Source organism: Terrapene carolina, unplaced genomic scaffold (assembly GCF_002925995.2).
Source record: "Terrapene carolina triunguis isolate 2854851 unplaced genomic scaffold, T_m_triunguis-2.0 Scaffold629, whole genome shotgun sequence".
Classification (NCBI taxonomy): Eukaryota; Metazoa; Chordata; order Testudines; family Emydidae; genus Terrapene; species Terrapene triunguis.
The window spans coordinates 4,046,787-4,058,683 of NW_020664980.1; the positions used below are offsets into that span (position 1 = coordinate 4,046,787).

The following is an 11,897-nucleotide window of genomic DNA, read 5'->3' on the forward strand; positions in this document are numbered from 1 at the left end:
AAAAGTTACACCCAAACAACATACCATTTTACAATGACTGCATCCTACAATACGAAAACACTGAATCTGACATTTAAATCAGCAATTTTTATGGGATATTTTCCATGGAGGTGCCATTTATAAAGACTTTATTAATATTTATTACTTTATACAGCATTTACAGTAGGCTTGAAAATAACCTTCATTCATGTATTAAACATGCACCCACATTGCTTTTAACACTCTCCATATCTCATTAAATGCTTTTAAACAGCTTTGCATAATATCTGTTAAACCCTGATAACTACAGCATTATGGGACATCCTTGTTAAGGTATTAAAGAATGTAGCTGTATATTGTAAATAGCTGGTATAAATATTAATAAAGCTTTTCAATATGGCATTTTTACACTGAGCATTTTATTTTTTCTTAATGGCTCAGCTATAGTAAGTATTGAAGGAAAACTGCTGTGATTAGTTATAGTGGTTCACGTGGCTATTTAGGCCTTAAAACTCAGGCAAAGCTCCCATTGAGGAGGGAATATTATGTCTGACTAAGAAGAGTTGAATAGGAATCTCTGATACCTAAATATTTAGGGACAGATTCTGAGACCCTTACTCAGATTGAGTAGTTCCTTACTCCAAAAATAGGACCAATAACTTTAATTGAGCTTCACACAGCTTGGGGCCTTAACGAATCTGGGTCTTACAGGAGTTGGGGATTAACTCTCTTAAGGCCTGGTCCAAAGCCCATTGAAATCAATGAAAAGACCCCACCTGACTTTTATGGATCGAAAGACCAGGCCTCTAGCCTTACCTGTTTAGTTTAAACCAAGGTGATTTTAAGGTCTTCAGCCCCAGGACTCTATTAAATACTTTATTTGTGCTATATTAGATACTAAAGGTGAAATCCTGGCTGCCACTGACTTCAAAGGGGGCAAGATTTCACCCTAGCACTTGTTACTGATGTCTTGTTTCAACAGATATTATGGTAATATGTATTTTTTGCCAAAATGCTAACACATGTTTAAAATTAATAAAGGATAAACTTTCAAAGTCGCTGCTTTCTGATGCTTTTGAATAACAGCTTTAATGTCTTTGTCATAAACTACAAGTAGTGCGGGTTAAATATCATTCCCCCCCTTTCCCTTTTTTAATTTAAAAATTTGAAATTTGACAAAAACAATCCAGTTGCCCCAAAAGGGGGAGAAATTCACAACATTTTCATAATTTATTTTTTTAAATTTTTTTAATCTTTAAATTTAACAAAGGCAACTTCCAACTTGATGCTTTAATTAACCTTAAGACATTTTGTAAAAACGTCAGCGCTGTACTTTTGTTTGCAATGAGGGATAGGGTAACATTATTAGGAAACTGGGACCCATTTTCAAAAGTAACTTGGGCACTTAGGAGCCTAAGGCCTAGTTTACACTAAAGAGGTTTGCTGGTAAAGCTACACTGACAAAACACTCCTAGTACACATGCAGCTTAAAAGTGTTTTTATTGGTATAGCTTATACCAGTTCTGCAGGTGAAATAAGCTATACCAGCAAAAGCAATTTTATACTGGTATGACTGCATCTACATTGAGGCATTTGCCGGCATAGCTATGTTGCAAAATTTACGCCCCTAACAGACATCAATATGCAGGCAAAAGACTCTGCTGTGGACCTGGCCATAGTCTAACTGAAAGGCACTAGGTGCCCAAGTAAAAATAGAACTGAGGCTAGGTCTACACCAGAGTTTTTTCGCTGACAGTTTTGTCGGTGATAGAAAAGCTCTAAAAAAAAAATTGCCCGTTTGTGTTCACATTGTTTTCCACAGGCGTCAGAGTGTGTTTACATATGCAGCACTTGCATCGCAGATGAGAAGAGCGCACTGTGGTAGCTATCCCACTATGCACTGCTCTGGGACACAAAGCAAATCATTATTTGGCAGGGGTGGATGTGTGTGTGTGACAGCCGCCGGAAGCAACCAGTCCTGAGGCAGGGGGAGGGGGTGACCCTGACCTCAGCCCTCGCCTCCCTCCCTGATTCTGCACAGCACATTTTGTCTGCCTGCCTCTGTTCCCATTGTGGGAGGCAGCAGGAGCATTCCGCAGTAATGATTTGTTTTGTGTCCCGGGTAGTGACAGGCTGTCAGAACAGAGCTAAAGTGGAGGGGCGCATACCTGCAGGCAGGACTGCCAAGAGCGGGTGCTCCCACTCTGCATTGTGGGACAGCTCCGGAGGGCAGTTAGACCCGTAAAAACAATCAAGAGTCTTCACTGGCACATCAGCGCAAAAGCATCGGCTCAAAAAGCAAAAAGACTCTTGTTGGGGTGGGTTTATATTTGCGCTGAAACTCAGCAGTTTCAGTGCAAAATGTGGATTTCCAGTGAAGACGCTAGCGTGGTTTTTGCGCAAAACCCTGACTTTTTGCGCTAAAACTGGCAAGTGTAGAGATAGCTTTAGGCTAGTACGTCACTTAAATGGTTTTGAAAATGTTACCTATAACACTTAAATTATGTTTTATATTGCAATGCAGTTTTCCTTGAAAAGCTAAAACAAAGGCAAACCCCTTCACCTGTTCAGAGCCCCACTGATTCAAAGGGGCGCTATATGGATGCAGAGGCAGATCTGACTGTAGGACTGGGGTCATGGTATGGAAACCACAGATACGCACAAACAACAATCATATCAGGCCAACAAGTTAGGTTTCCTCTCCTTTCCATTGGGACCTCTGCAAACATATCAACATAGGCAATGCACCTATGAAATTAACACGACAATCCTGATTGATATTATAGGCATTCTGTAGGAGGTGGAGAAGATTTAATCTAAATACCACAGAAATCAATGATCACTTTGATACAACCCGTATCAAGCAGTAAAAAGCCAATGGGTCTGTTTGGTGGCTGTTGAATCCATTTGAGCAAGAAGGAGTATATTTTTAAAAACAGTTGCCAAAGGTTCAAACTGCATGACTACCATTCACTTAAATGAGGCCTCTGGGCCGGGTCATTAAAAAGAACTGATTACAAGAGCTAAGTACACAGAACCAGCTTACTTTTTAAAGTAACTCATCGTGGAAACAAATTACTTTCAGACAGGTTGTCTTGAGAAGCAAATGGGTTTCTTTTTGTGTTTTAAATCTTTCAAATTTTTTCAGTTGAATTTAATGTTGGTGAAATATGCCAGCCTACCTAATGACTGAGAGTGTTAGACAGAGACCAAAGAAACAGAAGCCCCATCTCTTCAGGTGAGGGAGGGGCTACAGAACCCAGACATCATCTGCATAGAGGGGACAAAACAGTAAGACATTTGATACAGTCTCGCATGATATTCTTATTGATAAACTAGGCAAATACAATTTAGATGGGGCTACTATAAGGTGGGTGCATAACTGGCTGGATAACCGTACTCAGAGAGTTGTTATTAATGGTTCCCAATCCTGCTGGAAAGGCATAACAAGTGGGGTTCCGCAGGGGTCTGTTTTGGGACTGGCTCTGTTCAATATCTTCATTAACGACTTAGATATTGGCATAGAAAGTACGCTTATTAAGTTTGCAGATGATACCAAACTGGGAGGGATTGCAACTGCTTTGGAGGACAGGGTCATAATTCAAAATGATTTGGACAAATTGGAGAAATGGTCTGAGGTAAACAGGATGAAGTTTAACAAAGACAAATGCAAAGTGCTCCACTTAGGAAGGAAAAATCAGTTTCACACATACAGAATGGGAAGAGACTGTCTAGGAAGGAGTACGGCAGAAAGGGATCTAGGGGTTATAGTGGACTACAAGCTAAATATGAGTCAACAGTGTGATGCTGTTGCAAAAAAAGCAAACATGATTCTGGGATGTATTAACAGGTGTGTTGTGACCAAGACACAAGAAATCATTCTTCCGCTCTACTCTGCGCTGGGTAGGCCTCAACTGGAGTATTGTGTCCAGTTCTGGGCACTGCATTTCAAGAAAGATGTGGAGAAATTGGAGAGGGTCCAGAGAAGAGCAACAAGAATGATTAAAGGTCTTGAGAACATGACCTATGAAGGAAGGCTGAAAAAATTGGGTTTGTTTAGTTTGGAAAAGAGAAGACTGAGAGGGGACTGATAGCAGTTTTCAGGTATCTAAAAGGGTGTCATAAGGAGGAGGGAGAAAACTTGTTCATCTTAGGATAGAACAAGAAGCAATGGGCTTAAACTGCAGCAAGGGAGGTTTAGGTTGGACATTAGGAAAAAGTTCCTAACTGTCAGGGTGGTTAAACACTGGAATAAATTGCCTAGGGAGGTTGTGGAATCTCCATCTCTGAAGATATTTAAGAGTAGGTTAGATAAATGTCTATCAGGGATGGTCTAGACAGTATTTGGTCCTGCCATGAGGGCAGGGGACTGGACTCGATGACCTCTCGAGGTTCCTTCCAGTCCTAGAATCTATGAATCTATGAAAACTGAACAAACATGCCTGAGTCATGGAGGATGAAACCCTCTGCCTACCCACAGAACAGGTTCAGCATAGATAACAGTAGTGTATGTTATACCATCCTGCTTGCAGTGGGGGGTGTCCTTCACCTCTGAGTTGAGAAGTTATTTCACTCTCCCTTGCCCATTCAAAATCTTTGGTTTTTCTTTGTTGATGTCAACTTAAAGGCCAATGAGGGTTCATCGTAGTGGTGAATATTGCAATACAGACACCTGTCCACTGGGATATGGATGAAGACCAACCAATAATTTCACACAGGAGACCAAACAAATCAGCTGGTAGATTTTTTTTAGCTGCTAACATGCGAGGGTGGATTTAAATCCGCAACATATTGGTGAAACAACCTCTCCTCTATCCCTTATGAATCCTCCCCCCCCCCCCGCCATTTTATCCTCTTAATTTGATTACTTTTCAAACCAGAAAATACTATAGGACGGAATTAGTTATAGTCAGTTAGTTTTCCTGATGATCTAACCAGTCCGGTCCAAAGAGGGTATGATCTTATCTATCAATTTATTCACAGACAGTCACACTGTGTAGCTCACAAGTATGACATTAAAGTAACCCAGAAAAGTCAGGTAACAATGGCTTCTAAAAGTCAATCAGTGAATAGTAAGAGCAAGCTTTAGCTAAGTAACTTTTGTACCTGGCTATTTTTTATTTTATTTTTTTAATTTGGATATACTGGAAATCTGTCCATTCCCCCTCTGCACAGGTCTGCCAATCACTTGTTTTTCATCCTTAACATTCCATTATCTTTCTTCAACAATTTCTAGCCTTTTAATTATTTTTTTGATGAAGGACAGGCAAACAAACTGCCACGAAGCTAAGATATACTTTCTCCCATCTCTGTCACACACAGACGTAAGTAAAGAAAGCCCTTAACTTGGCTCCATTTTGCTGAGAAAACCCACAAAGGCGTGTGTGTGCATTATATCTCTCTCCCACACACATATGTGCATGATGGCATAATACACATACATATTATGTATCGTATCTTTTATGTATAATATATATTAGATTGTCTCCTTCCAACCCCAAAGTCTAGGAAGTTTAATTAATGTAAATGAAATTAAAAAGTGAGCAAAAACTCAATCCAGCTGGCTGGCAGAGTAGGTGACAAAATGAAAGAAAAGGTCAACATGTTTAAAGGTTAGGTTGGATGCCTGTGTGTTTTTCCCTGTAAACTGGTTTCAAATATCCAGGGAACATCTCGCTTATTACAGCTCCGCTACAAATATCAAACAGAACTTTCCCTCATAATATTTCAAATTATTCTATTTACATATGATTTTTTCCAACAATAAAAAGTGAAACATACAGCAATTCAAGCACTCAAGTTCTTAAAAAAATAATTAAAACAGAAAATAAATCCATTCCCTAAATCCCATCTCTGCGTGATAATGTGATAGCTAGACAAATAATTCTTCCTGCCAAGATGCCAGCTTTTCTCATAATTTTCTACTATAAAATGTTGTAGCACTTGCCAAAATATCAGGAAGGTTTGACTCTTCTTTTCTTTCTTTTTTTTTAAATATAATCTGAGCTGTGCTAAGGACTATGCAAAAATCTTTCTTGAGAACAATACAGGACTGGAGTGACTCTATCCCAAACTGGGTACTCAACAGAGGAGGCTTCAAGACTTTCTAAGGGCGGCGCAGAGGGGGGAAATAAAAACCATTGGAAGGACTAATTGTTTGTTTTCCTTAGAATTTCAATTGGCTACATGAACAATAAATGCTTATATAGCTACAAAAGATTTACTTTGTATAATCAGTACTGCACGGACTTGGCATCACCAGACTATATGCTAGGCTGCAAGCAAAGACGCCATCTATAAAAGCAACTGCAGTGAGTGGCAAAGGTAACCAAAATTGACGTAAGAGTGGCCCGGGCATTCAGTAAGCATGGATTCCTCTCTCTACAATGTGCACTGGTAAGTGATGACACGAATCAGCAAGTCACACAAAACAAGTGGTATTTATCATGAGCTGCAACTTGCCTTCCAGGAAGGAAATGCCAGCTGCACAGATCACAGATGTTTACGCAGCATAAATCTAAATCTAAAAAAAAAAAAGTTATGAAAGGTTTGGTCCAAAATATTCTCTCCTCCATTGTGCTGATGCTCATCAGAGCGCTGAAAATTCACAGCTGATCTTGCGCTCAACCCACAGAGATCATTCAACTTCTTTTGTTTTTGCTTTCACCATCAGAAAACAATGGCATTTTAAAAAAATAGAATACTAAGTAAGTAGGGCTATCATCAGCTCCAGGGTATGGTGTGTTGCGTTTGTCGAGACTGGACTGAATCCCGTCAAGAATGGCTCAGGGCTGTGTAAACTGCTGCTGCAGAAATGGTTAGTGGTTTGACGTATGTAAACAGTACCTTAACCTCTCCCCTCCTCACAGCTATATGAGAGAGAGATTGCTTTGCTGTTAGCTAATAAGAGATTAATTTTGGCTGATTCAACAAGGAGGGGAGAATTTGTGAGCAAGAAATGGCAACAGCCTCCTCTCTCTCATATAATCTCCTTCCCACAATGTGAAATGGTGGCTTAAGGTCCAATCTACATACCCTGGATTTGTGCTAGTAGTACTCACATAAGCAGTTCCACTGAAGTCAAGGTTGATGTCAGTGGGTCTACTAGTTCAAATCAAGGGTTTGCAGAATAGGGCCCTGAAATGGGTATTATTGTACCTTTTTAAGCTCCTGTATTTCGCCATTTCTCCTTTCATTGATACAATGGCTCAACAAAAGGAACAAAGTTGAGAATGTGGGAGCAGTGGCTGTAGGAATCACACGCCTTTACTAGAAGTTGGAAGAGCTGAATGACCTCCATGGAGCCTCTGACCGCCCCTTCTGCAGTATATTTGCACACACCACAATAGATCACCGAAGGAGACATATACATTATCATTCGTATAAACATTAATTTCAATAGGAATCGGAAAGTCCTTCACCCTGCATTTCACAGTGGCAAAGAGCAAATGATCTACAACACTCTAATCAGCAGTTGTCATGGATACCATGTAAAGCTCAGCAGTGTTGCTTCTGTGCCCAAAGTTATAGGAACTCCACGTAGTTTTCCGGGATTAGTCCTGTCTTCCCATTCAGGGTTCCTTCCAACCAGCCAGGCTCCTGAGATGGATGAACTGAGGAGAGAACAGAAGGATATTAATATCAGCCTTACAAGGGACATTTTCTAGTGGAAAGGAAATAAGAACATTTTTCACCCACAACCAATCTCACTCAGTTATGGCAAGTTTTGAATTTTCCTGTACAGCAGCAAAGAGAAAGTAGCCTCCCTTCTCCTTGCTGTGGTTTGAAGCTCTCTGGGACAATGGTGACAATGAGCTATTTCCTGCACTTGCACTAGAGATCAGTGTTGAAATAATTTCCCCTCTCCACCACACGAGAAATGCAAATTTCTGCTGCAACTGTCAGGAACCTGGGGCCACCCACTTCAGATGCATTATCCCAGGGATTCACCTGTATCCTATTTCTAAAATCCTTTATTCATTTTCCTCTGTCTCCAGAGCCTGGGATCTAAAGCATCTGCTTGGCGGCCTCTGCTCTCCCCCTACAGCTGATTGATCTAAAAACCCCACTCCATTTCCCCTGCTCTTCAGATACTGGAGCTGCTTCTCCTTTCCAGAACCTCAGGTCTGAAATGGCTTCTTTCCCCACTTTTTCCCCTCTAGATCCTTAGGTTTATAATTTCGCCCGTTTCCCCTCTCACTGGATCCTGTTGTCTAAAATGGCTTCTCCTCTCCCCTCCCTCCCTGCAGACCTCAGGGTATACACACCTGCTTTCCCCCTCTCTCTCTGGACCCCAAGGTCTAAAACCATTTCCCCTACTTTGTCCCTCTAGAGCCTGTGGTCTAAAACTTCTTCCTCTTCTCTCTCCCGTCCTATGCTGTGGTCTTAAAAACTCCTTCTCCTTCTTCTGTCCACTCAGATCCCGGGGGTTCTAGAACTCTTCCTGTGTCCACCCTTCCTAGCCTTGCTTTGGCTTGCTTTTTGTGCATGTGTTTTTTTAACATGGCATGAAGAAATTATATCTCTGTTTGGGGAAACCATTGTGATGACGAGAGGATTATATAAGCCTGGTCACAGGCCCTGGCCAGCAGAAAGAAGGAAGGAAGGCAGGAAGGAAGAATTATGAAGGAGCTATTGCTGTTTGTGGGCTGATAATAGAAAAGCCACTCTCAGCAGAGAACTGGGCCTTGCTGTCTTTTTTTTAATATTGTTTTAATTACATAAACTAATTTTCTAAAGAAGTTGAGAAATTAAAGCTCTTTCACACTCTGCTGTGTGCATTAACATGACTTCCTGGGCTTGGTTTAGAAAAGCACTCCCTTCTCCAAGTTCTGCACTGAATACAGACTCAGGGACAAAGAGCCAAGCACCCAGGTAAAGAACAAGTTTCCCAGTAATGATCAGGGGGTGTGGGTTTTTGGGGGGGAAGGTGGCGGGGGAGAATATGTTTCGATATGACAATGCATTCAAAATACCCCCAACTCTTGAACTAAGACTTATTTAAAGTTCAAAAAATGTGGTTAGCCACACTGTCATATGATTCTGCACTTCCTGGTCTGGGCCTCACCAGCTTCCATAAGAAAAAATACTAGCATTTTCTAGAAAGGAATCAAAAGACTGCAGTATCACTTCTGTAAAATGAGACATTCTGAGCAGTTCCTGTAGGCTGCTGGAGTATTTTATCTTCATAATCACATAACACTAGGATATGGAACAAATTATTGGGAAAGTGCTTATTTTATAAACAAGGGTTAAGCTGATGCAAGCACAAAAGTAATTCCATGCTCTGACATGGTAAATCAGGGGTCAGCAACCTTTGGCATGCTGCTTGCCAGGGTAAGCACCCTGGCGGGCCGGGCTGGTTTGTTTACCTGCCGCGTACGCAGGTTCGGCCGATCGCAGCTCCCACTGGCCGCGGTTCACTGCTCCAGGCCAATGGGGGCAGCGGGAAGCCGCGGCCAGCACATCTCTCGGCCCGCGCCGCTTCCTGCCACCCCCATTGGCCTGGAGCGGCGAACCGTGGCCAGTGGGAGCTGCGATCGGCCAAACCTGCGGACGTGGCACATAACCAAACCGGCCCGGCCCGCCAGGGTGCTTACCCTGGCAAGCAGCGTGCCAAAGGTTGCCAACCCCTGTGGTAAATTATCAGATGACGACAGCCAATCAACCTTTCAGATTTATCTGAATTTCCTGGCTTTGATCTTTCTAGTAACATAGTTTCTGGGGAGAATTCCAAAGAAAAAATGGGCCCCACAAAAGGAAGAAAAACTCCTGCCTACTCCCTCCTACCCAAACTCTGTTTCAAACCTTCCCCCTCAGTTCTGTTCTAGTTGCAGATAACCTTCATAATCTCTCCCTGAACAACATACTCACAGCTATCCTGCCTGCTTGAAATCTCAGTTCACCCATTAAACCCTTACTAAATCTTCAAAGAAAGCCCAGACACCTCTCCAATTACCAAAAGCCTTTCCAGTTGCCAATAAAGACTGGTACATGCCCACCAATGCCCCCTGTGGTCTACGCTCAACACTACTTAGAGGGACACCTTGTAGGGAGACGTACTTATTGGGATGCAGGTAGCTCAGCATCATTGTTTAACTGGGGTTTGAATGGGCCACTGAATCCTTCTCCTACAGTGATGACATCTACTTGTCTTTAAGACACGTAATGCTGTCACTTAAAGAGGTGGGTGGACCCCTTGCAATTTTGTGTTAAAAGTAGGGCCGTCAAGCTATTAAAAAAATTAATCGTGTGATTAATTACATTGTTAAATAATAATAGAATACCATTTATTTAAATATTTTGGATGTTTTCTACATTTTCAAATATATTGATTTCAATTACAACACAGAATACAAAGCGTACAGTGCTCACTTTATATTTATTTTTTATTACAAGTATTTGCACCGTAAAAAAAACAAAAATAGTATTTTTCAATTCACCTAATACAAGTACTGTAGTGCAATCTCTTTATCATGAAAGTTGAACTTACAAATGTAGAATTATGTACAGTACAAAAAAACGGAATTCAAAAATAAAACAATGTAAAATTTTAGAGCCTGCAAGTCCACTCAGTCCTACTGCAGCCAATCGCTCAGACAAACAAGTTTGTTTACATTTGCAGGAGATAATGCTGCCCACTTCTTGTTTACAATGTCATCTGAAAGTGAGAACAGGCGTTCTCATGGCACTGTTGTAGCCGGCATTGCAAGATATTTACATGCCAGATGTACTAAAGATTCATATGTCCCTTCATGCTTCAACCACCATTCCAGAGCACATGCGTCCATGCTGATCGCAGGTTCTGCTCAATAACAATCCAAAGCAGAGTGGCGCATGTTCATTTTCATTATCTGAGTCAGATGCCACCAGCAGAAGGTTGATTTTCTTTCTTGGTGGTTTGGGTTCTGTAGTTTCCGCATCAGAGTGTTGCTCCTTTAAGACTTCTAAAAGCATGCTCCACACCTCGTCCCTCTCAGATTTTGGATGGCACTTCAGATTCTTAAACCTTGGGTCGAGTGCTGTAGCTATCTTTAGAAATCTCACATTGGTATCTTCTTTGCATTTTGTCAAATTTGCAGTGAAAGTGTTCTTAAAATGAAGGACATGTGCTGGGTCATCATCTGAGACTGCAATAACATGAAATATATGGCAGAATGTGGGTAAAACAGAGCAGGGGACATACAATTCTCCCCCAAGGAGTTCAATCACAAATTTAATTAATGCTTTTTTTTTTTAACGAGTGTCATCAGCATGGCAGCATGTCCTCTGGAATGGTGGCTGAAGCATGAAGGGGCATAGGAATGTTTAGCATATTTGGTATGTAAATACCTTGCAATGCCGGCTACAAAGGTGCCATGCAAATGCCTGTTTTCACTTTCTGGTGACACTGTAAATAAGAAGAGGGCAGCATTATCTCCTGTAAATGTAAATAAACTTGTTTGTCCGAGCGAATGGCTGAACAAGAAGTAGGACTGAGAGGACTTGTAGACTCTGAAGTTTTAAATTGTTTTGGTTTTGAGCGCAGTTATGTAACAAACAAAAAATCTACATTTCTAAGTTGCACTTTCACGACAGAGATTGCACTACAGTACTTGTATGAGGTGAACTGAAAAATACTATTTCTTTTATCATTTTTAGAGTGCAAATATTTGTAATCATAAATAATGTACACTTTGATTTCAATTACAACACAGAATACAATATATATGAAAATGTTGGAAAACATCCAAAATACGTAATAAATTTCAATTGGTATTCTATTGTTTAATAGCGATTAATTTTTTTGAGTTAATCGCATGAGTTAACCGCGATTAATCAACAGCTCTAGTTAAAAGACAGTGTTTCGATAAAAATGAGACTGTAAGCTTCTCAGGATAGGAGCATTTTACAGCCTCCACAGCACTGTAGCAATGCCA

General features: G+C 41.0%; 1 protein-coding gene across 3 annotated transcripts in view; it reads right to left on the minus strand.

Moving 5' to 3' along the window:
• Window positions 1-6,403: 6,403 nt before the first annotated feature.
• ARHGAP26 (Rho GTPase activating protein 26) overlaps window positions 6,404-11,897 on the minus strand; it is a 443,229-nt gene continuing 437,735 nt past the window's right edge. For 2 of the 3 annotated variants that reach the window (XM_026659434.1, XM_026659433.1), the window contains one exon: window positions 7,504-7,592. In XM_026659434.1, coding sequence (XP_026515219.1) covers window positions 7,504-7,592 — 89 coding nt within the window. Of the gene's footprint in view, window positions 7,593-11,897 lie in introns of all 3 variants that reach the window. The other variant, XM_026659432.1, reaches the window with a different exon arrangement.